This window comes from Echeneis naucrates, chromosome 11 (assembly GCF_900963305.1).
Source record: "Echeneis naucrates chromosome 11, fEcheNa1.1, whole genome shotgun sequence".
Taxonomy (NCBI): domain Eukaryota; kingdom Metazoa; phylum Chordata; class Actinopteri; order Carangiformes; family Echeneidae; genus Echeneis; species Echeneis naucrates.
In genome coordinates this window covers 12880108-12902377 of record NC_042521.1, presented here as the reverse complement: position 1 = coordinate 12902377, position 22270 = coordinate 12880108, and the positions used below count along the sequence as shown (strand labels likewise).

At 41.5% G+C, this 22270-nt stretch overlaps 1 protein-coding gene across 1 annotated transcript in view; it reads right to left on the bottom strand.

The window, feature by feature from the left end:
- Positions 1-15858, bottom strand: part of adgrb2 (adhesion G protein-coupled receptor B2) — a 124430-nt gene extending 108572 nt beyond the window's left edge. Inside the window, exon 1 of the mRNA XM_029513511.1 lies at positions 14970-15858. Coding sequence (XP_029369371.1) covers positions 14970-15858 — 889 coding nt within the window. The remainder of the gene's footprint in view (positions 1-14969) is intronic.
- Between the last annotated feature and the right edge of the window lie 6412 nt (positions 15859-22270).

The following is a 22270-nucleotide window of genomic DNA, read 5'->3' as shown; positions in this document are numbered from 1 at the left end:
CACACTCTCTCACCTACTGTTGCTGCAGTGCTTTCGGGGACAGCGCTTGTTATAGAGGACATGCTGACGAGTGTCGATCGATGAAGACTCCCAAACCGCAGAATCTGTCTGAGAGTTTTGGGTGTGTGTGTGTGTGTGTGTGTGTGAATGCGCGTGCAGTGTGTATAAGCATATGGGTTTGTGTATGAGCGAAATGTAAGGCTCTAAGGTTAGACACGTCCTGGTGCTGCTGTCATCCACTTCATTGTGCCCTTGAGGGTGTCAGCTCCCATTGCACGGCTATGCAGGTTCATCTGCGTGCTCACACGTGTGTGATGGATTTAGATGTCAGTTTATTGGGCATTATATGGACAGCCTCCACAGCTATTTTTCCACTATGAATATTTTACCATCATATAAACAAAACGCAATTTCCAGGCAGCTGTGCACACGGGGCAGACAGAGAGGAGCTGTGGCTCCGTGCCAACTGTGTTGTCATCAGCAGAAATGATAGGTTGGGATTAGAAGGGCTGGAACAGATGCAGATTCTCCCATTGAAGAACTGTAACACAATACCTTTCCAGATCCACTCGACCATATTTGAGCGAGAATTTGCCGCAGTGGAATAAAAGTACTTTCAGCAGGGTGCGGAAGAAACAAAAATGAGACTGAGATGGAGACTAAGAGTGTTTCTTCTTTCCTGAGTCTTAAATCCGCCATGGGTAACTGCTGAAGTGTGACAGTAGGCTTATAAGAGCCAGTGTGTCGATAAATCCCAAACGCATTTATTTCCTGCAAGACCAAGAGAGCATTCCTTGCTTTATGTCCCCTGCAGAACAAAAAGTCGGGGTGATTTTTTTTTTTAGATCTACTTATTTATCCTGTTATTTATACATTAATGTGTTGACACAGGTGATAAACTTTTATAGTATTCCTGACCAGTAGCTGGACACAGTTTGGACATGGTAAATAAACAGTTTGTGGCCTCCTTAAATTTTTTTCCTTTTCTTTTTCCTTTCTGAGTAACTCTATGTTGTGTATTCATTAAATCAAGGTCCTCTTCACTTGCGTGATAGTGCTGAAACATTAAGCAGAACTTTGTGTGATTACATTTGCTCCTCAGAGCACCACATTAGATAAGCACATCACTGTCCACAAACCGTCCACAAAAAGCAATGGTTTGACTCCCAATTATTAAGTCTAATGGGTTTATTCTTTAAAAATTCTCAGACACTTAAGCATAGCAGGTTTATTTTAATTGCAAAACGAATCAAAGACCACCCTAATGGAAAAGTCTGTAACTGGTGGCAAATCAGCGAATGTGGAGACCTTTTTGATCCTTCTTTTGTCCTTTTGTGTCTCTGCTCCCTCTTTCTGTTTTAATGAAAACATTTGTGACACATTTTCTATCAAATCAATCTATAAAACAAACAGTGCCTTTTATAAAAGGTTACAATATAGCATGTTTCACAGAGAGATGATACAAAGGTCGATATGAGTGCACGGTAGAAGCAGGAGGAAACTCTCAGACACAAACAAAACAATTTTACACACACACACACACACACACACACACAGGCACGGACACACCCACAGAAATCAGTCAAGGACATCAGTAAGGAGAATATAGACAATACTGTTACACCGATTCTTCAGCACAACACACACACACTATCAAAATAGACCACCAGAATTTGACCATCTTGTCTCCCCACCTCTCCTTTAGACACATACAGATGATGGGGGAAGGAGGGGCGTTCAAAGCACCGTTGGAGACTGTCTGAAGGGGGAGAGTTATCTTGGAAGAAAAGAGCCTCAGATGTGCACAACAGGACAGACTGTGTAGGTAAGGAACACACACACACACACACACACACACACACACACACACAAACACTGTTTCCCATGTGTTCTTGCTAAACTCGTGGGGCAAGATTTCCTTGTCTTGTAATGATTTCTAAATAGGGCCTCATTGCCCAGGGATATATTTAATTGCCACACACCGGCTGGTGATGCTAATACGGCCTGACAAAAAGAGAGCGGGAGGCACAGAGAGCAGGACAGAGATAGAGAGGGAGGGAGAGAAGGACAGAGAGAGAGAGAAAGAGGAAGTTTGGAAGTTTGCTTTACTCAGCAAGGGCATGGCATGACTGACACGCAGCCGTCAAGAATTACACATCCACTCCTTCTCTGTGATGTTTGGAAGGGCTTTTAATGTAACTACTGGGAGCTGGCTGCTGTTACATATTGGCTCACTCACGCGCACACATGTGCAGACACACATGTCCACCCCCATGCCAGCCTATTGTGTTCTCCTTCCTGCACTGTCTTGCCTGATTCCCTCGCAGTAATCATTATGTCTCTCTCCCTGCTCCAAGCTTGTGAGTGCATTTACGCTTTGCTCTCTTTTGGCTGGACGCGGCTGTTCATACGTGTGTTCATGACACACGTGTGTTTGTGTATGCATCCGATGATAATCCAGCATTTCAATGAGTGTCATCACTCCCCAGTGAGCCCCAGCCTCAGGAGGATGACCAGAGCTCTCTTCCTCCCTCCCACTGTCAATTTACACAATGGCAGCTTTGTTTTAAAAAAAAAAAAACAAAAAAACACTCACATGGTACAAAGTCATTAAGGAGTGCATGCACAGACAGACTTGGTGTTTTCTTGCGGCGTGTGTGGGGGTGTATTGCATACAGCTGCTCTTGGAATGAATGTGGGAGCACCCCAGAGACCAGCCGCCAGCAAACAAACAGGGGAGTAACAGGAAAGAACGAAACATTTTCATATTTAATGAATTCGGCTGTTTTCATACTTCACCTGTCTTTGACAGTGTGTCACATGCACTAAATACCTAACTGTATGAGTGAGCTCATCGTTGAATGTGTGTTGATGTCTACGTGGACAGTGGAATGTGTGTGCATTTAGGATGCCTCCTTTCCCTGTATTAGGATAAATCGCCCTGTCTATCATGTAAGGCTGTATCTAGCAAACAGATTCCCCTCACGTCAAGCCAGATGAACACAAATGAGTTCCCCAGAGGAGGCATTTCAGAGGGAAGAGTGCTCCCCGTGACACTCATCGTGAAGGACATCTAACGGGTACCAAGAACGCGTGGGTGACAGCCAGGGAGTAAGCATGGCTGTACAATGTATCAAGCTCCTGCTTAAACATGGAAAGCCTGCAGGAGCACATAAGCGCACAGGTCTGTGCATTGAACTTAAACATGCTGGAGCAACAGCATGGAAATGAATCTTGTCTCTCTAAAAAAGCATTTACATAATGGCAGGCAATCTGTCATACGCCTTGGTGCTTGGTATCAATTACGACCGCCTCCCCCCACTGTGTCTCACTATGTCTCTCTTGGTGACAATACCATCAGCTTACTTCTAGAAAAGGATGGAAGCTGCATCTATAGCACCTTCAGAAAAGCATTAAATAACTGGTTGTCAAATATCTACGGGGCTTTCAGTGTCATTCCACCTCAGAGGTAACAGGTCCCACATACACTCAAATCACGCTACAGTACCAAGAGGTAATTATCCTGCTGCTGTAAATCTTCCTGATGGCCCCGCTAAGTTAGATCATCTTCTGGGATGCCTGTGTGTGCCAAGTATGGTCGGGGATGCACACGTGTTTTTTATGATATGCATGCTCACGCGGGAGCACGTACGCATCACAGAGTGTAACTGATGTGGGCTCAGGTGGCCAGTTGTTCACCACATGGGCCACAGTGACATACTTTAAACGCGTGATTGCATCATAGATGGACCACACGGATCCAGAGTCATCATCCATAGTAGCTTGCGTGCTATTTAGCACATATGGAGATGATTTGCCACATTGTTCTTTAGCATATATCTAAATATGCAGTATAGTTTTTAAACTACGTCAGCAGCTGAGCTCATACACTAATCTCCCCTACCTAATTCAGACCATCACTTTCTGAGAGGCAGATTTGTTGTAAGTCATTGTGAAGTTTAGCCTGGACATTTCCTATTCCGTTACGGATGTCCTGGTGAGTCTCAGGCTTCAGACAGGCACCTTGGTGTTATCGTTTGACTTCATAAAGTTGAGAATTCATTTCCAATTTGATGAAGAGCTGTCCATGCCCTCCGCTATACTGTCAGTCGTGATTTATAGACAGTCTATAAATAATGATTCACTGGGGACTGGGGAGAAACGAACACGTAAGCTCATTGAGATGCCTTTGTAATACTTTCAAAATTTATGCCAACAACAATGCTCGGTTGGAAGTGTTTTGAAGATGTTTTATTATCATTATTTTTATTTTTTTTTTCCCCAGTCAGAGTAGTTCTAAACCAAAACCGTCACGAGCCCAGCAGGTCACATGTCTTTTCCAGACGACAGTGAACATTTGAAGGATGTTTTCAATATGAGTAGTAATACAATGATTTGAGCGTTTCTAGTGAAAATAAGGGGGTTTGTAACTGTTTCCTGGATAAATATCTAACCATATTCAAAGATAAATTTATGTAGAAAGGATTGCCTTTTCCACTCCAAGATAGTACAATTGGATTAAATAGCATCACCATTTTAGCTTCTATTGCTGGTCAAGATCACTTCAATGCCACTGACAATCTTGTCCAGCTTGAAAGACCTTCACTAAATAAATAAAGGAAAAATAACTAAGAATGCTAATACAACTTTAAATATGTTGTCATCGCAAGGTTCAACACAGGAAGCACTCATAGGAAACTAATATCTTTGATCAACAAGTTGGAGGGACACATTTGACTTATAATCACATTTTCACATATACAATTGGTTCCAAAGCAAACTGGCATGAAAGCCAATAGTTCATTCTTTCTATTGCTGAGTTTTTTATTCTCCAGCAGTTGTCCATCATGTTTGCCAGCTAATTGGTGAATGTAAGATTGTTGCCTTGCCTGGCAGAAAAACCTGCTGTGTATATTGTGTCAAAGACTTCAAGATGTACATGTGTGCAACAAAAGGCTTTTAATTGAACCCATCGCCATGCTATGACTCTTTGAAAGCCGCTGTAATCATTTTGATGACTTCTGTGCTGATTAGGCGGAAATATAAAGGCACCTGGGTCACACAACTGCTCTCTCAGATTCATTATTGACTTTTCTTGTACTTGAGCTGTTTCACAGTCAGAGGTTGGAGATGGGCTCACTCTGCAACACCACGACTGACTGAAATACAGCGCAGACAAATAAAATAATCTTTTCATCCAGGCTGTATCACTAAATAGCTTCCTGTATCAAATGCTTTAGTTAAAACGGCTTGCTCTCTGTTAAAAATAAAATTCCACTGTTGCCACAGCAAAGACATGAGGCGGGGGTTTGCCTAAAAATCAATGAGCAGTATCGCACAAACTGCGAGTGAGTGATATTCAGATGAAATGTCATAGTAGTCATAGAGATTTCCACGGTTGGAGTTTGACCCTCAAACATTTTTCAATTATCACATCAACAGAACTCTTTAGCAACCAAATGAACACACTCACCCCACACACACATTGAAGAACGCAAGTCTCAGGAGACTTTGTCACATGACTGCAGGCACAGGTGCACTGCGGGATATCCGTCTATTTTCTGCAGTTAATTGATCACACGAAGGCACTGGAGCTTGACTAGGAGTCAGTGGGCCAGAGAGTTATGTAGACTGTGTGTGTGTGTGTGTGTGTGTGTCTGTGTGTCTGTGTGTGTACCCATGTCTGTGTGCGGGTGGGGCAGCAATATATCGCTGTATTTCATTATCATGAAATTGCTCTACGACCACTCAAGAGCTGCATAATTCTTATGAAACATAGAGTACCTCTAAGGCTTCTGTGTCATCTATTCATTCACACACACATATTGGGTAGGCACAGAGGGGTCTCTGGAGGCTTGCTAATTTGGCCCGCTGGTGCCTTAACCACATATCCCTTGCTTCACTTCATCTACTCATGCTCACGTCACTCCGAACATCCACTCTCCTAAAATATCCTGCTCACAAATCCAGTCTGCCATTGGTGCTGCCTGCTTCTTACCATCATACAACTTTGATTGGGTGCGGACAGAGTGATAGACCTAATTCAGAACTGGGCTTTAGTCGAGCAGTTATGTCCCCTGATATATAAAAGGGGTCTGGCACAAGGGGATGGATACTACTCTCTGTTCTACTGCAATATGTATATATGCATGCGAATGTAATCCATATTTTGGTTTTTCTCTCTCAGACCACTCTAGTCCATATGTCTATGGACATTAGTGGCTGTTGTTTCAACTCTAACAGCTTTTCTCAACTGTAAAGTCAGTTGGTCAGTTGGTCAGCTGGTTGGCCCTTCAGTGAGTTTTAACAGATTTTACTATAGACCTATAGAAGATAATGTCAGAAAATGTGCACAAATTATTTCCAAAATCCTAAAGTGGCTTCCCCAGATACATTGCTTTGCCTGAACAACAGTCCAACACCCCATGTTCACAATTACCTATGACAAAGGAATCAATTTGCTATCAAAATAGTTCCAAATCGCTTTTAATGTTACGGACTAAACAATTGACTAATTATTGTAGCATAATAGATGATCATATCCAGCACTCGAAAATAAAGATTAATCTAATAAACCTTTGTTCATATTTTGAGAATGATCCTGCCGTTTTGGGCTGGGACAAGGTCTAGAGCCAAACTACAGCTGAACTACAGCCATTTGCAACTGTATTTGTTTACAATTCTGCCATAGAAAAACTGAAGCTATACAGCGTGTTGGATCCCATGTGTGCAGATGGTTCCTGTGGGAGGTAAAATGCCAAAGCACACACTGATGTATGTGGGAGCGTGGAACGTGTAGGAGTCAAGTAAGCATGCCTAAAGTGCAAATGTCTTCTCTTTTTGCAACGAAATATATACATTTCTCAGTGAGACGGTGGCATTGCACAGCACAGCTGGACAAAGTGATGTATTTATTGGAAGGTGCACAATATATCTTCTCTTTATTTTGATTTATGACATTTTTAATGGCAGCAGCAGGAAGTTGGCTCATGATGCAGTGCCTCTGAAATATGACCATGGCAGGACAGAATACTGTATACAAATCCATAGTGATCCACAATGATCTGTTGAGGAAACTGAAATGATTATAAATGACAAGGTGTGTGAGCGTGCGCGTGAGAGTGGGTGAGTGTGTGTTTAGAGGCTTTCGCTGGAGCATAAAGGGGCTCAGTGCTGAGCCCGTTCAGAGAGCGAGCCGCAGCTCACAAGCACAGAATACTAATCCTGTTGCCACCGTCACCCCGAGCAGTCAGTCTTACATTTACTGATAACTGCGAACTGATTTACCGACAACCACATCATCAAGTTCACCGTTTGTAGGTCTCAACACAAACAATGATACAACTTAAAACGGGGGAGGAACAACCGGCTACATGGTGCAGTGGCTCCAACCACTGCTAAGAAATGGGTGATTTAAACAGTGGGGGGTTATCGACATCAAAAGAGGCCATTGAGGCCAATGGAACTGCCATTGAGAGAGTCAGTGCACATTCTGACCTCCTGTTAGTCTTCGGCCTCGGGGCCCCCTGCAGAGAACAGAGCACACCTTTAAAGGGATCATAGACCTCTCTCTCTCTCTCTTCACTATCACTGACTTCTACAAAGCTGGATGTGTCTGAAAGGTCCCCAACAGTTCAGCTGACCCCTTCCACCCTTTCGCCCATCCCCCTCGTGGTGAGAACTTCAGCGTGAATTGACTGTCCTTACACAGAGAGGATGCATGAGGTTTTGGCTTTAAAAAAAAAAAAAAAAAAAAAATCACACCCACTGTATTGCACAGCATGCAATTGCTCTCGGCCATGTGTGGTGGCATGTGTACATTTTTCATTGTGTATGCTTGTGTTTGAGTAGAGTTAAGGGTTATTAAAACACCTGCATCTACTGCACGCATGCACAGTGTGAAAATAAACACTTCACTCACCCATGCTGCTAAAGACACACACACCATGAAAACAACAAGGAAAAAAAAAAAAGACACGCACACACTCTTCTCTCTGCTCTAATTACCTGGAAGCAGAAAGTATTCCATGAGGAGGGGATGAGCAGTGTGTGTGTGTGTGTGCTCCTGCTCAATGCAACAGTGATCTAGTCCCATAAGTCCCAGCCAAATCCCAGACTTCTCTCTGGCATCCTCTCTTTTGCCCATTTCTCCCTCTTTCTTTCTCCCTGGGTTTCACACATACACCGCAATCCACACCCTCTATCAGGCCTGATGAAAATCCCCACTCATTCCAGGGAAGTGCTGTGTGTGCATGTTATGGGAGCATGCAATGGGGAGGTGCGAAAGTAGAGAGACAGTTGTCCACCGATAAGACCTTCTTTTGGAACAGCTGATACCTGAACATTTCACTGTGCACCAACAAGTCAAAGAAGTATTTTGGATATACAGCTTAACCCCCAATAGACCGTAGACCTTTTTTCTGATCTGTTTGTTTATTTGCTTGATTTTTTGAGGATTACTCAAAAACCACTGAACCAAATTTCACCTGACTTGTGTGAAGGGATTGGGATCAACCCGTGCAACTTTAGTGCCAGTGTGGCGAAAGCGGCAGATCAAGGAATTTTGTATCAATTCAGTAAATCTAGCAGGAGAGGATGATTTTTTATTGATTTATTTATTTTTTTTAAACATGGGCAATTTGGTGCACATCCAGAGTCTAATGTGATCCACCGGAATAATAATCAAGGCTATCCACAGAACAATCTGGACTTTACAGATAGAATTTCAAAACAATGTGTTTCTATTATGCATGGAATTGAACGTGTCTCCAAAAAGCTGTTATTAAGCTAAAAATTTTGAAAAAGGTCCAAGCTAATGAACAGATCTGTCACTTGTGGTAAGAAATAATGAAAAGAAGAAGAAAAACACAGACTCAAAATGGCTTATCGTTGCGCTGCTGCCTGTAAACACTGCGCAGTCACAGCTCTAACGTCCACGAGCAAACCCAGACCGCACACACACTGGGGTCAGAGACAATGCTTTTAGCCACTTAACTCCTGGCTCTGTGAGCTGCACCTTTCTTGCCATTACTGATGTGCCTGCCTCGCTATCACCAATCCAAAAAAACTAAACAAAAAGAGAGACGGAAAGTATATTCATTATTGTTTAAAATAAAAACCCTTCAACTCTATAACCATTACACACCTAGCACTCACATAAAAAGTGCCTGAAATTGCTTCGACTTTTTATTGTGCTCTTTACCTGAATAGGAAAAAAAAAAACAAACAAACAACATAAAACAAATGCTTGTGCTCAGCAGGGCATGGTTACACATTTGACAAGAGCGATAGATTTTTTAAATTGACTTGTAATGCTGCTGGACTTTTTTTGAACGATATACTTCGGAGAATGTGATCAGACTTTCGTGATGCTTCCGTGCCGCATGGCTTGACGTCTGTTAGTTCAGATGTAAGAAGCCCACAGATCATGTGAGTCCGCACTTTCACTCAGGCGTGTGCCATTGTTGTTTTGTAGCTCAGCTATTTCGGTTCATTCACGCAATCGGGCAGATACAGTATATACTGCATGTCACTGTGATGTTTAATGCTGACCCAAAAGGAATCAGTCCTAAGTTCAAGATGTTAAATATACAAAAACAAAGAAGGCCTGGAAAATGTGCAGTGGATGCTAGCTCTTCCAACAAAAAGTGTTCAGGCCAAGTAATTCAATTAAAAGAAGGCCGTGGCTGGGTGTTGCAAAAATGATGGATGACGCAGGATGTTGTAATTCCCCCATAAATGACTGATGAATCATTGAGAACAATGACGTTAACACCACATTGTATGTAAAGATAGTCAAAGCACAAATGAGATGTCGACTGTATATATATATCTTTACAGCTATTACAGCTGATAATATTAAAGAACCTTTATTAGAACAGTATGATAAATCTCATGTCGAAGTGTAATTTTCAAATTAGGTATGGAGCTACGGGTGGGAGTGGAGGAAGTGACAAAGTGACACAATAGGGAGCTCCACTTCTTGATCAAGGGCTTAGAGCTCACCCTCATGCGCCAGGCAAAAGAGGGTTGGTAGGTATCCATCATCCATCATGGTGAAATATTCTCTGCTATGTTAGCACTGCCAGTGGAAATAGCACACCCGGGGGGCAATATATTTATGTCAAGGCATGAGTACAAACATGTGATCTTCCTTGACTCAGCCATGATCTGTCCATAAAATTAGAGGTCAGCGCATGAATTCTATACTGTTTCTGTAATCCTACATCACAGCCTCGGTCCTGCTCCTTGAGCAACTTGGTTTTAACTCTTCTGGCCATTTCTTTGATTTGACACTTGAAATTAGTCTTTAACTAGACTGATGGCACTGTCTGTTGACAAGTCTGTGCAGTTGAAGTAAATCTTCGATTTGGCTCTAAATGGGTAGTTGTCATTTCATTCTCATCGGCTGAGCTTATCTTTCAAAAGGCGCGTTTATACTAATATCCAGTGTGTGTTCACTGGTTCATTGTGTGGCGATATACGAAAGGCCCAAAATCCCAGTTCATTAATATTTAATGCTTTGACATTCCATATTTTCTTACTTCACTTTTTGTCAAACATAGAATCAGATTCATGCATAAATGGAAAACTAAACTACTGGGCGGGTTTCAGATAAGTTGTGGTGTGTTCTATCGTAAACAGACCCGACATTCACTCACACAGCATGCCTGTTGGTGGGTTCTGAAATTGCATGCTTGCATGGTAATAAGTAAGTTATTTTTTTTAATGTTGTTTTTTTTTTTGGCACATCTACAAAAATATAATGTAATGAAAAATGCTGTTGTCCATGAACATGCTGTGTGCTGGCTTTTCGATTGTCCCGTGTCAGAGATAATCCTCCTAATCACAGTGCCTCAGTAACATTTGCAAATCAAAAAAATGTGGTCAGAATTATTAGCCTCAACAGCAGTGTTACTTGTACTCGTCAGGTCACAGATGGTGTTTGAATTTTTTTTTTTTTTTTTAATACCATGTTTGGAGTTTGGAAGCTTGTCCAGCTTGCTTTGGAAATTACACACACTTTTTTTTTTATTTTTTTTTTTTATCAAATCAATAATATCCATACATAAAAGTAAAAGTAGAATCCTTGTATACTTCAAATTGTATTACCCCTCCATACCCTATTTATATGGAAATTAGACAATATTTGTTTACCTGCGTTTTGCATAGTTATATGGCTCAAATCTGTTCTGGGTCTTAACGTAATATAATCACAGATTTGATAGACGTGGACCCCGGACCTCTCTGGGTCATATGGACTGCAATGATAACATCACAATACAAATTTCATTGAGAAATTTCTCACCAAGAGTCATAGTTCAATTAAAAATTCAAAATGATGTCTTTTGCTTCTCAGACTGAGAATGAAGGATGAATAGTCTTGTGCTGTAAATGCCATCTAGTTCTGAAAGGTTCCACCAGTGCAAAGAAAGCATGTCCTCACTGGTCACCTAATGTCACATGAAGTATAATTTAATTATTGTACCTGTTATAGCCATAATAAAGATAGAATATCCTAATGAAACCTCCGTCCTCAGCTTCAGGCAGAGGAGACTTCCTGAGATTCTGCTCAATCCGAAATGGCACCTTGGATTTAGAAAAGGTCAATCAGTACAATGGACAGTAACTGTGGCAGTAGGAAGTGGACAAGAATTAAAAAAAAAAAAAAAAAAGATTTTTTTTTTTTCCCCATGTCCATCTATGTTTTAAGAAAACCAAGAAAAATCTTCAGAATATGATCTAAGTTAATATTTAGCAAATTATGTAAATGATACTGCACTAACTGCTATTTGTATAAACTAATGATGTCTCATTAATATCTTGAGAAAACAAGACTTTCTTCATGCAGTGATCTAAATATATTAGAAAGTAATATTCTAATAAAAAAAGATCGGGATTTCAGAAAGCTTTAATGCTCCGTGTTCATTAATTCATCTTTGGTGTAACATAACTTGTTGCATCAGGTTAATGGTACAAACACAGGAAGGGAAGAGTTATTTAAATGTCACATTTTATCCATGTGTTTCAGCTCTCCGCCTTTTCTTGCTCATTTAAAATGACCAAGATCAAATACAAAAACTGTTTGCGTCCAAAATGCAGTGCCTAAGTCGCCCTTTCGGCAGACTTGCACCTATTGTGGTATTTATTGCTTGAACCGACTGTCCTAAAGCTTCAGCGTACGCTCATTTGAATCATTATAGATAAAATCTTCCACCACGGGAACAAATGTACAACAGCAAATGATATCTAATTAGTCAACTACATTACAGCTAATTTTCACTCCCCCATCATTCGACCGTACACACAGTGCCAGTGCCAGTTGTAAAGAAACATTCGAGTCACCTTGGAATTTTCAGTTCCACTTTGATGTTTTGTAGAACATGAAGGATCCACATTAATTCAAAAACAGTTATTTCTGATGTAGAAAACTCTATAACCAGATACTGCTCTGCCCATTGGCAGTCTGTTGGGAAGTGTTTTGGTCAGGGATAATCAGGAATATTTAGATGCACTGGGATCGACCTGTGATCAGTGTGTGACTCATCTACCTGTCGGCTTCCTGAGTGGTAAGCACAATTAAAAAAAAAAAAAATACAGTACAAATTTACCCTGTGCTTCAAGAGAATTGGCAGCACAAACCTTGAATTTCTTTTAATTTCCATCCTCTACTAGCATGCGGATATTACAAATTGTTTTACAGAGATAAACAGCTAGAGGGGCTAAATTTCCAGTCAGGTGCCATTAAACCACTGCGGAAGAAAACTGCCGCAGCAAGATTATGCAAATAGCCTGAAAAGAAGTTGAAACGTGATAGAAATATGGCAATTGTGTTTGTCTCATTACTTTACAAAGCCCCGATGTTTTCGTCTGTTGTAGTTTTTCATCTCCAGAGTGGCGCAGAAGCTTTCGTACACATGTAAGTCACATATTCCTTGTGCTTCTAATTTTATCTATTCCCTCACAATCTATGTTTCCAATCCATCTTTTCCACATCAGGCAAGCACAGAAACCTTTTCAATATTTACTTGTTTTTCTGTTTTAACCCAGTTTTTTTGAACATGTAAACTGAAAATATGCAGCCAAATCAAATTCTATTCAGCACTGAAGACCGATGAGGAGGCACCCTATATTGTTATTAACAATCCAACCATTTGGTTTGAAATGAAGGCATTTTACTATTAATACATTTTTTTCTGGGTAAAGGAGAGTTCTCAGATCACTCTGGGTCAGTTTATGTTTTATTATTTCATGTCAAACTGTGAGAAAATCTCCATATCATTAAAAAAAAAAAAAAAGAAAGAAAAACATGCCAAGATTAATCACTTTCAGCTATTCTACAGGAAGGGATGAAAAGACAGATACAGAGAGAGAGAAAGAGGGAGAGATGGGTGCCCAGAAGAAACAGACTAATGAGTGAGGAGAAAGCAAACATTGAGCTTTGTTTTTTAGTGTTGCGAAGGGATAGAAGAAGAAACAGCATCGGAGAAGATTCTGGCTTGAACAGCGCAGTGTTGAGTTTACAGTAATTTTGATTTTTCAGGGTAATTAGCACATGGGGGAATTGTTTTGGAAGCCCATATTCCTTGAAGCTATCTTCTCACCAAGGTCTCTTTGAGTGATCTCTTATTGGGTGACCAGTCACTAACTAACTAATATGCATGTCACATCTGCGTTTTTGAGTTAAGATACAGAAAAACCAGCAGAGCTTCCAGGCAGCTGGCGTGAGTTTAATATTACCACGACCCCATGGCATCAGTTTGTTTGGATTTTGTCTCTGCAACAAAAAATAGTCCAAGTCAAACTGGTAAAATATTCTTTCCTCCTACATCCTGTGTTGTCCCTCCCTGTCTCCATCTCTGAGCATATTTCACGGTAACACCTTTCCCCAATGCACCACCCCCACTGATTGGATCCAGAGAATGACGATAACTTTCCCATCAGCAAGGTAAGTTTCTCCCCAGAGCTCTCAGTATGTGTGTTAGTACATTCCTGAAGGCAGGCCAAGTCTTGCAATAGGAAGAACTGGCTTTTAATTAGAACTATTTACTCCTCAAACATGCCTTCAAGACACCCAAAGCAATATTATGCAATTCTGTGAACGACTACACAAACTACAATGTCTCTCTGTATGTGTACACTGACTTCTACATTCATCTAGTTTAATTACATTATGAGATCTCCGGTGGCAGCGATGATCTGAAATGATGAGGGGAGCTTTAGTATGCGCAATTGTCCATTTCTGTTTGGATAAAGCACTTACACAGAGTCACACGCACAAATTTATGCAGATGCACACAAGCATACATATTCCAATGTGCTATGTGTGTGAAGAGATTGCATGCCTTCTGTTCCGTGCACTGATGTATGAATGACCATGAGCATATATGTGTGCAAGGGTGTCAAATCTGATTTTGTCCTAACATTATCACAACATGTTTTGGCGCACATGTACACATACACACATCATTTTGTGCGGTATTTAAATGGATGCCCTTGGACCAACACCTTTTGGCCAAACTGGGAAATATCTAAAATATAGATCAAACGCCTGGATTTCTGAGAAGCATTTAAGATACCTTTTGATGGATAGTGTAAAACACCAAGCTTGAACTCCTTCGTTTTTTAATTAGAGGCCAAAATGCCTGAGACAAATTTAAAAAAATAAATTCTCTGCCAAGCCGAGGCTCACCTCCTTGTTGGTGGTCAAAGTCCAGGATAACAAGACAAACTTTTCTTCTGCCTACTTGCCACTGCGAATTATGTACAGGTAAACAACAGCTTCTATTTGATTTAAAACCTTTGTGATTTTAACAAGATGCGGACAACTGTGTCCTTTGGAAATTTCTGCTTTATCATGTTTGAAAAGATACAAACACCCTCAGAGCAAAGATCACATGTAATGCAATCAAACTGGGGAAGGCAGCGCTGAAACCCCATCTGATAACACGAGAGGAAAACAATCCTACCTTGTCGAACATCTCTGGGTGCTATGGCGATTGCATCATTAGAATGCAGCTCAGTAACGCAGCAGTCATCAGGAACCAGCGAACCGTTGTTGAAACTGTGTGGCGTCTCTGGGAGCAGTGGGACGGGCGGTGCCATGATGTTGTGGTTCGGACAGATACATCCTGTCTGGGTCATCCCGCAACCATCCCCATCTAACAACTCCTCATCTCCATTGTGTCCAGTGCGCAAACACTCCTCGAACCATCTGCACAGCATGCCGCAGGTAAACTGACTGGAGTTCTCATTATTGATGAGTAACACCTCTACCAGTCTCAGCTCCAGCACTTCCTTGGGTACCTGAGGCTCATCAGCTGCTGGATGTCTGGTTAGACACAGTTGAACAAAGTTCTTATCAAACTGGAGGAAGGTGTAAGGTCCATCTGAGTTGGATTGGCTACCGCAGAGATCAATGACGTCCTGATCCTGATTTCTGGCCGACTTCAGATGAAGAGGACAGCTTTGATTGGCTAGGTGGTGATCAAGAGAGAGGAGCATTGGGGAGTGTGTCCGGCAGATGGCGGGGTGGCGGGTGAAGCGGAGGAAGAGGGAGTACTTGGTGGGATCTGGGTTTTCCAGGGACCAAGAACAACCCGGTGCCCTGGAGGGGAACAGCTCCCTTAGGGAGAAAGATCCATAAAGCACCCCAGCTACAAGGCTGGAGCATGGTGTGGAGACAGGTGAGGGGGCCCCCTCTGCTCCGGTCCTGGGGATGCCATCGGCAGCCCCATGGGCAGCCCCAGCCAGGGCAGAGAGAGGAGCCAGAGCGAGGGCAGACACAGCAGCCAGGACCCCGGCCACGGCCAGGAGACAGGACAGCACAGACAGACACACCCCACCAGCAGTGTTCATCCTATGACATTCGTCCTGCAGCAGGAGAGAGAGAAAAAGAGGAGAGGGTCACACATTAGAAGCATCAGGGAATATATTCAAAGGCAACTTGTGAAAATCAACACGACACGGACGAGATAAGAGGTTGTATGTGCAAAACTTCAAAGAATTCTTGACCAATCGATCAGGGCTGTTTGGAAATAGTTCTGAAGGATTCTCTAACTCGGCTTCAACACCGCGCAAGCCCTGCCAAAAACACAGACATGCCCCTGCTGGGCTGGATTAAAAGGGTTGATGACTTAGCTGTTGAGACGTGAATTGTAGGGTTCGGTCTACCCTTTCCTGCTGATAGGTGAATGAAAACGCACGAGCACACACACGCACAAATCTACAAACACACCTTCGCCTGCTGAGCAGCTCCCCCAAGGCTCTGGCAAACTATTACCATCCCCACCGCAGCGAGGGTCCGTCAGCAGTCTGGCTTTGCCTCATCCCAGACACACACACACATTCCCATCACAAAAGATAAAGCGTGTTTTAGTGTATTTGCTGGAAACTACTTCAGTGCTTACTACATTTCAGTGCGCTGCATGTGTCTGTTCCATCACCTGAGACTTTCAAGTGGATCCGCAAAAATGCAGCACGATTATTGTGTGTGGGAGATGGGAAATGTTCGTACCACTTTACCAGTGACCTTGTAACAAAAAAGCCATGAAAGTTTCACTACCTCATCACGACACTCTGAAATTCAACAAAGGCCTCTTCCGTAGAATAGGAGTTAAAGTTAACCAAAACATGACAAAACTACTGAACACTACTGCACAATGAGAAGTTGACTGATACAAGCACAGCAGCTGGGATAAAATATAGTCTGCTCACTCATCTCCATAAAAGACATTTATTATCAAAAAATACGGCCTAAATTTCCTTTTTAGGGCATAATACGAGAAATGCAGTTCTTGGGGAAAATTCAGTAGTAAGATTTTATATGATTTTAATTAAAGGTAAAGGAAGAAAAGGACGTAGGACGAATATGACGGTTCATAAATAATGCTCTTAGTCACCCGCTGATTGATTTTCCCTTGCAAGGTGTACCTCTCCTAATGTGAATAGCCTGGTTAAATAAAAGAAATTGTCAAATTTTATACATAACCAGAACATTTTTTGGAATCATCAACCCCCAGGCAAGTATTTAGAGAAAAGTCATGTTAACACATTATGGCATAATGAAGCTTCACATGTAATATCAACATATTCATCAATATATTCCAACATACTCCAAACTCACCCAGCTCACCGTCCCAGCCTCCACCTGTCAGTGGATCACTAACTTCCTGGCGGACAGGAGGCTGGGGAAAATCACATCCAGCACCCGGACAATAAGTACAGGCGCCCCCCTGGGATGTGTGCTCTCCCCACAGCTCTTCTCCCTCTACACCTTGAGTGACCCATCTGTCAAACTCCTGAAGTTTGCAGACGACACAACGGTCACCGGCCTCATCCGGGACGGTGGCGAGTCTGCCTACAGGCAGGAGGTGGGACAGCTGGCCCTCTGGTGTGGTCAGAACAATCTGGAGCTGAACACGCTCAAAACTGTGGAGATGACAGCGGACTTCAGGAGTAACTCCCCCACACTGCCCCCCATCACCATTCTCAATAACTACGTATCTGCTGTGGAAACCTCAAGGTTTCTGGGGTCTACCATCTCCCAGGACTTAAGGTGGGCACCCAAAATTGACTTCATAATCAAAAAGGCCCAGCAGAGGACGTACTTCCTGCATCAGCTCAGGAAGTTCAACCTGCCCCAGGAGATACTAATCCAGTTCTACAATGCAATAGTCCAGTCTGTTCTCTGCACTTCCATCATCGTTTGGTTTGGATCAGCCCCCAAACAGGACACGAACAGACTGGAACGGACAATCAGGACTGCGGAGAGAATCATCGGTGTTAACCTGCCCTCCATCCATGACTTATACACATCCAGAGTCAGGATATGGGCAGGAATCATCTCTGCAGACCCATCACACCCCGGACACAATCTGTTTGAACTTCTTCCCTCTGGCAGGTATTACAGAACACTGTACACCAAAACATCCAGAAACAAGAACAGTTTCTTCCCCGAGGCCGTCACACCGATAAAAACCTGAGCAGGGACCAAGTGCCAGTAACCCTCTGACCCCAAACAAATCACTCACTTGCACTTTATATGTCTCACAATGTCATATTATGCCTGTACATAATTGAACAACAAAATCCTCACTGTAATAAATACAATATATATGCACATACTTGAATACATAGACCGGACCTCTGAACACTTCACCGTTTTTATTTATTTCTATACCATTCCTTAACTTATTGTTCTTGTTGTCCTTGTTCTTTGTTGAATGTTTGTTATGTTATGTCTACTTATTTTTGTTCATGTTTATGTTTAAGTGCAAAAGCAGAGCAAAGGAAAACTGGAGTCTAATTCCTTGTGTGTTCAAATACTTGGCCAATAGAGCTGATTATGATTCTGATATCATTGGTGTCATTGATGGCATTTACCACACATAGATTGTTTTAACAGGATTATAAAAAAAACAATCAATGCAAAAATCGAAATGGAACAAGGTTGCTGACACAATAAGATAATTATAAATGAGCTATGGAGGACATCCAGTTTGGTTTGACTAAATTAAAACTAGAGTTAACAGCTTTATATATTCATCCATTAATTCCTTTGCTAAATTGTTAAAGCAGCTTGTTAGCTGCAATGCTATAAAAAAAAAATGTGCTATGCTGATGGTGATATGGTGGCAATCATATCATCTCACTCTAGTGTACACACATCATTTTTGTTTTTTTTTTTGTGTCTTACCCTCTTTAGATAAAACATAAATTTATTGACTTTTTAATTAACAACTCATAAAAACAAGCACAAGCGATGGCAGGTATTTAAGCATTAGCTAGTTAAATAAGAAAAAATATTAGATACATGACATTAGCTCAATTTATGTAGTTAAATAAAGCAGGAATACCTTCTATCCTGTTTTTAAATTTATTCCCACTGAGGTAAGCCCTAGCTCTCTCTGCTTTTATTCCAGTCCGTCTCCCTGGTAGCTCAAACTAGTGGGACATTTGTGCAAAAACCTATACAAAACATGTGCGTCTCCGGAGTACTTCACTTTCCTAAGGTCTGGGTTAATGAAACACAGCAAAAGCCCCTACTTCACAGGATTTATATGAGTCTGTTAAACCTCTCCACCACTGGCCACATATTCCACAGGGCCAGGAGAATAAGCCAGGAACAGTGCTTACTTCACAATGTCAAGAGCTGTCCCAGCAGGGCACTTGGACTTATATGCGTGTGTTTTTAATGAGCGCTAGGGGCATGGAGGAGGCCGTGTAAGAGGGAGCAGCACATTAGAATTGTTACAACTATACAGGAATTATGAAAATGTCTGGAAAATTTGCATAATTACTCATGAAAAAAAAAAAAAAAAAAAAAATCTGTGTTAGCTTTTAGGCATCCTGCTGATGCTAACTCAGAGTGATCTACAAGGCATAAAATGGTTTTCTGTCATGCTCAAGGACAAATCACCCACACACTTTTTTTTTTTTTTTTGGATGGTTTTGGAAGGTATTTAATCTGCTACATCAGTATCATAGCACGGACTGGAGCCATTAGTTCACCTTGGTGAGCAGATGAAATAGCGGCACACATGAAGACTGCACTGCTCATTTGGTTGAAGTAATGGGGGGTGAAAAAAAAGTAGCTGAAAAGACAGTTCACTTACACTCAAAAAAAATAAATAAATAAATAACGTACATTAGACCACAGCAGACCACACGACATAAAGGCTTTGTAGCTCTTTTCGCTCAGAGCTGGCAGCAGTGTGAGACGAGTAACCATAGCAACACCCTCTCTCTTGACCTGGATATGCATTTCTATTTTTTTTTTTTTTTAGCGATCGTTTGCCTCTTTTTTGCACACATTCTCACCTGAAAATTTGTCACTCAGAACATTAGACATAAAAGCTTTGTGCAGAGCACTGGCTTTGGCTGCAGTGACACTAACGCTGGGCGTAGTTAGGCCAAGGGGAAAGGCTAATGTAGCATCCTGTGGGATATGCTCAAGGACGTCATACACTTCGCCACCTGAACATGCTCGCATGCTTTCAAACAAATGCAGCCGGAGTGATCATCCATGCAGATGGATGGATAACAATGTGTCACTGAACGATTAGATCCGGAAATCCAGAGTGGCATTGTAATGCAATTGTCTATGTGGCAAATAGAGTATCTGGTTTCCCTCTGGAACTTAACAGGATTGAGGCTGTCAACAGTAGCATGCCTATGTCGGCAGAAAATAGCTGCAATAACGCTGCAGATATATATATTCATTATTATTCATAAGACTAAAAAAAAAAAGAAAAAAAAAAAAAAAAGAAAAACGGCACAGTAATAACCAAAGAAAAGATACACGGAAACAAAAGCCAAGCCATGCATAGGTAAAACCTTATGCAGATTTTTACGCATGAACAGAAGTCAAAAAGTGTTAAGCAAATTGTTTTTGGGACAATGAACAATGAATATTCATAGAACCACAGTCTGTGCAAGAGTAGGCCCTAAAGTGATGTCTTCATGAGGCAATTTTGTCCCACTTCAATCCAAAACAGCACTTTACTGTGGGCAATCATAAATATTCATTAGCTTTGATGCCTTCCTTCCCACTTCCACCTTGGCATTAATGTCATCACCAAGGATGGCGAAATATGTATATCCCTCACTCCCTGTTTCACTTTCCACTGCCTGTCCTCTCAGCTCGCTAGTCATGCTTTAATATATCGAGATGACAGTGTGATCATCTGATATGTGTCCTCACTGTAAAGCCTTCGCAAAGCAAACGAGTGCTGATACCCAAAGTAACACTGCAGCCCTGAAAGCCCCAAGTGAGAGAACCCTTCATGTTGCATTTCAAGTTTTTGTCTCTGCTCAAAAGTCGTGCCTCATGCGTTTGAGGCCATACCTCCCCAAACACACACAGAAGTTTAGCGGAACTTCACAAAAATTTCACAAAACATACAAATTTAAAGTGCTTTTGACAAGTTGGGTTTTTTTTTTTGTTTTGTTTTTTTTAACTACGTGGCTTCACTCTGCTCTACATCTATTTTGCCAGCAAACTAGGCTTGATTTATGTTAATATCTATTTATTGGGATTCTTGACTTTTTCCTCCAGAAGCCACATAATCTTAAAAAATCTTAAATGACCTGAGCTGCAGCTCCACTGAAAACCATCTGTTGAATGATGAAAAACCCATCATTCCCGTGAGAGAACGTTAATGCACTGCTGAACCCAATATTCAAGGTTTCCAGTCTTAGTATCCAATACTTCTGTGAATGTTTTTGTGGAGATCATACTTTATTATTGCTGGATGACTCCTGCGATACCCTAAGAGTAATTTCTTCTATTTTGTTTGTGTTGGCAATTAAGGAGCTCTTATTACCCCAGTCAGTAAGGCTAGAAAACCTCTTTGTGCTATAAATTGGTTTCTCAAACTAAGAAAATTAAAATGTAGAATTAATTATATTTAGTGATAAGTCAAAGGACAGAAAAAAGAAAATGAATACAGACTCATCAGACGGACTTGTCCTAAAGAGAATTTTTCTTACCAACGTGTACGTATGCAACAGATAATGTTTGCTTTTGGTTTTTCATTTACAGAACTTCAACCTTAATTGTTGCAGGTTGAAAAAGGTTCATTAATTCCCTGGGCATCTCCGGACCCCCTTCAAAGTCACAGTGATATCTCAAAAAGAAAATAGAACGTGCTCAGGGCCACTCATGGCCTAGAAGTCCCTCCACTATATACTCTGTACCGGAGTTCTGCAGTAATCACAAGGCTGTTGGGTGGGGCCCATCCTGGAAAATTCTCCAGTCTACTGCAGGGTCAGCATATATATATATATATATATATATATATATATATATATACACATATGTATATGTATATATATATATATATATATACACACACACACACACACACATTCACTGGATTGTATGAAGGAGCTGGAGTAGGGGTAGCATGTAACTACATACAGAAAGTCCCTGTGCCTCAAGTATAAACCCAGAATCACCCGGCTTGGAAGGTAAAGTGCTGACCACTGAATCAGATTTTAGTTCAGTTTTGCTAACCAGCCAACTGTTAATGTTTAAACCATCGGTTAGCTATTTGAACCTGAGTTGGGCCCTATATACCATCTCTCCAACTGAACAGAACAAGAAAAGGACTTCAAAAATGGCTGCACTGCCCAAAAGCCCACATATTAATTATGCAATGGGCTGAGAAGTACATGTATCGTGAGAGCAGCAGACAAATATCCAAAAAAGGCATTAACACACTGAAAAAAAAAGCGCAATTTCTGGTCAGGACTTTCAGAATAAAAG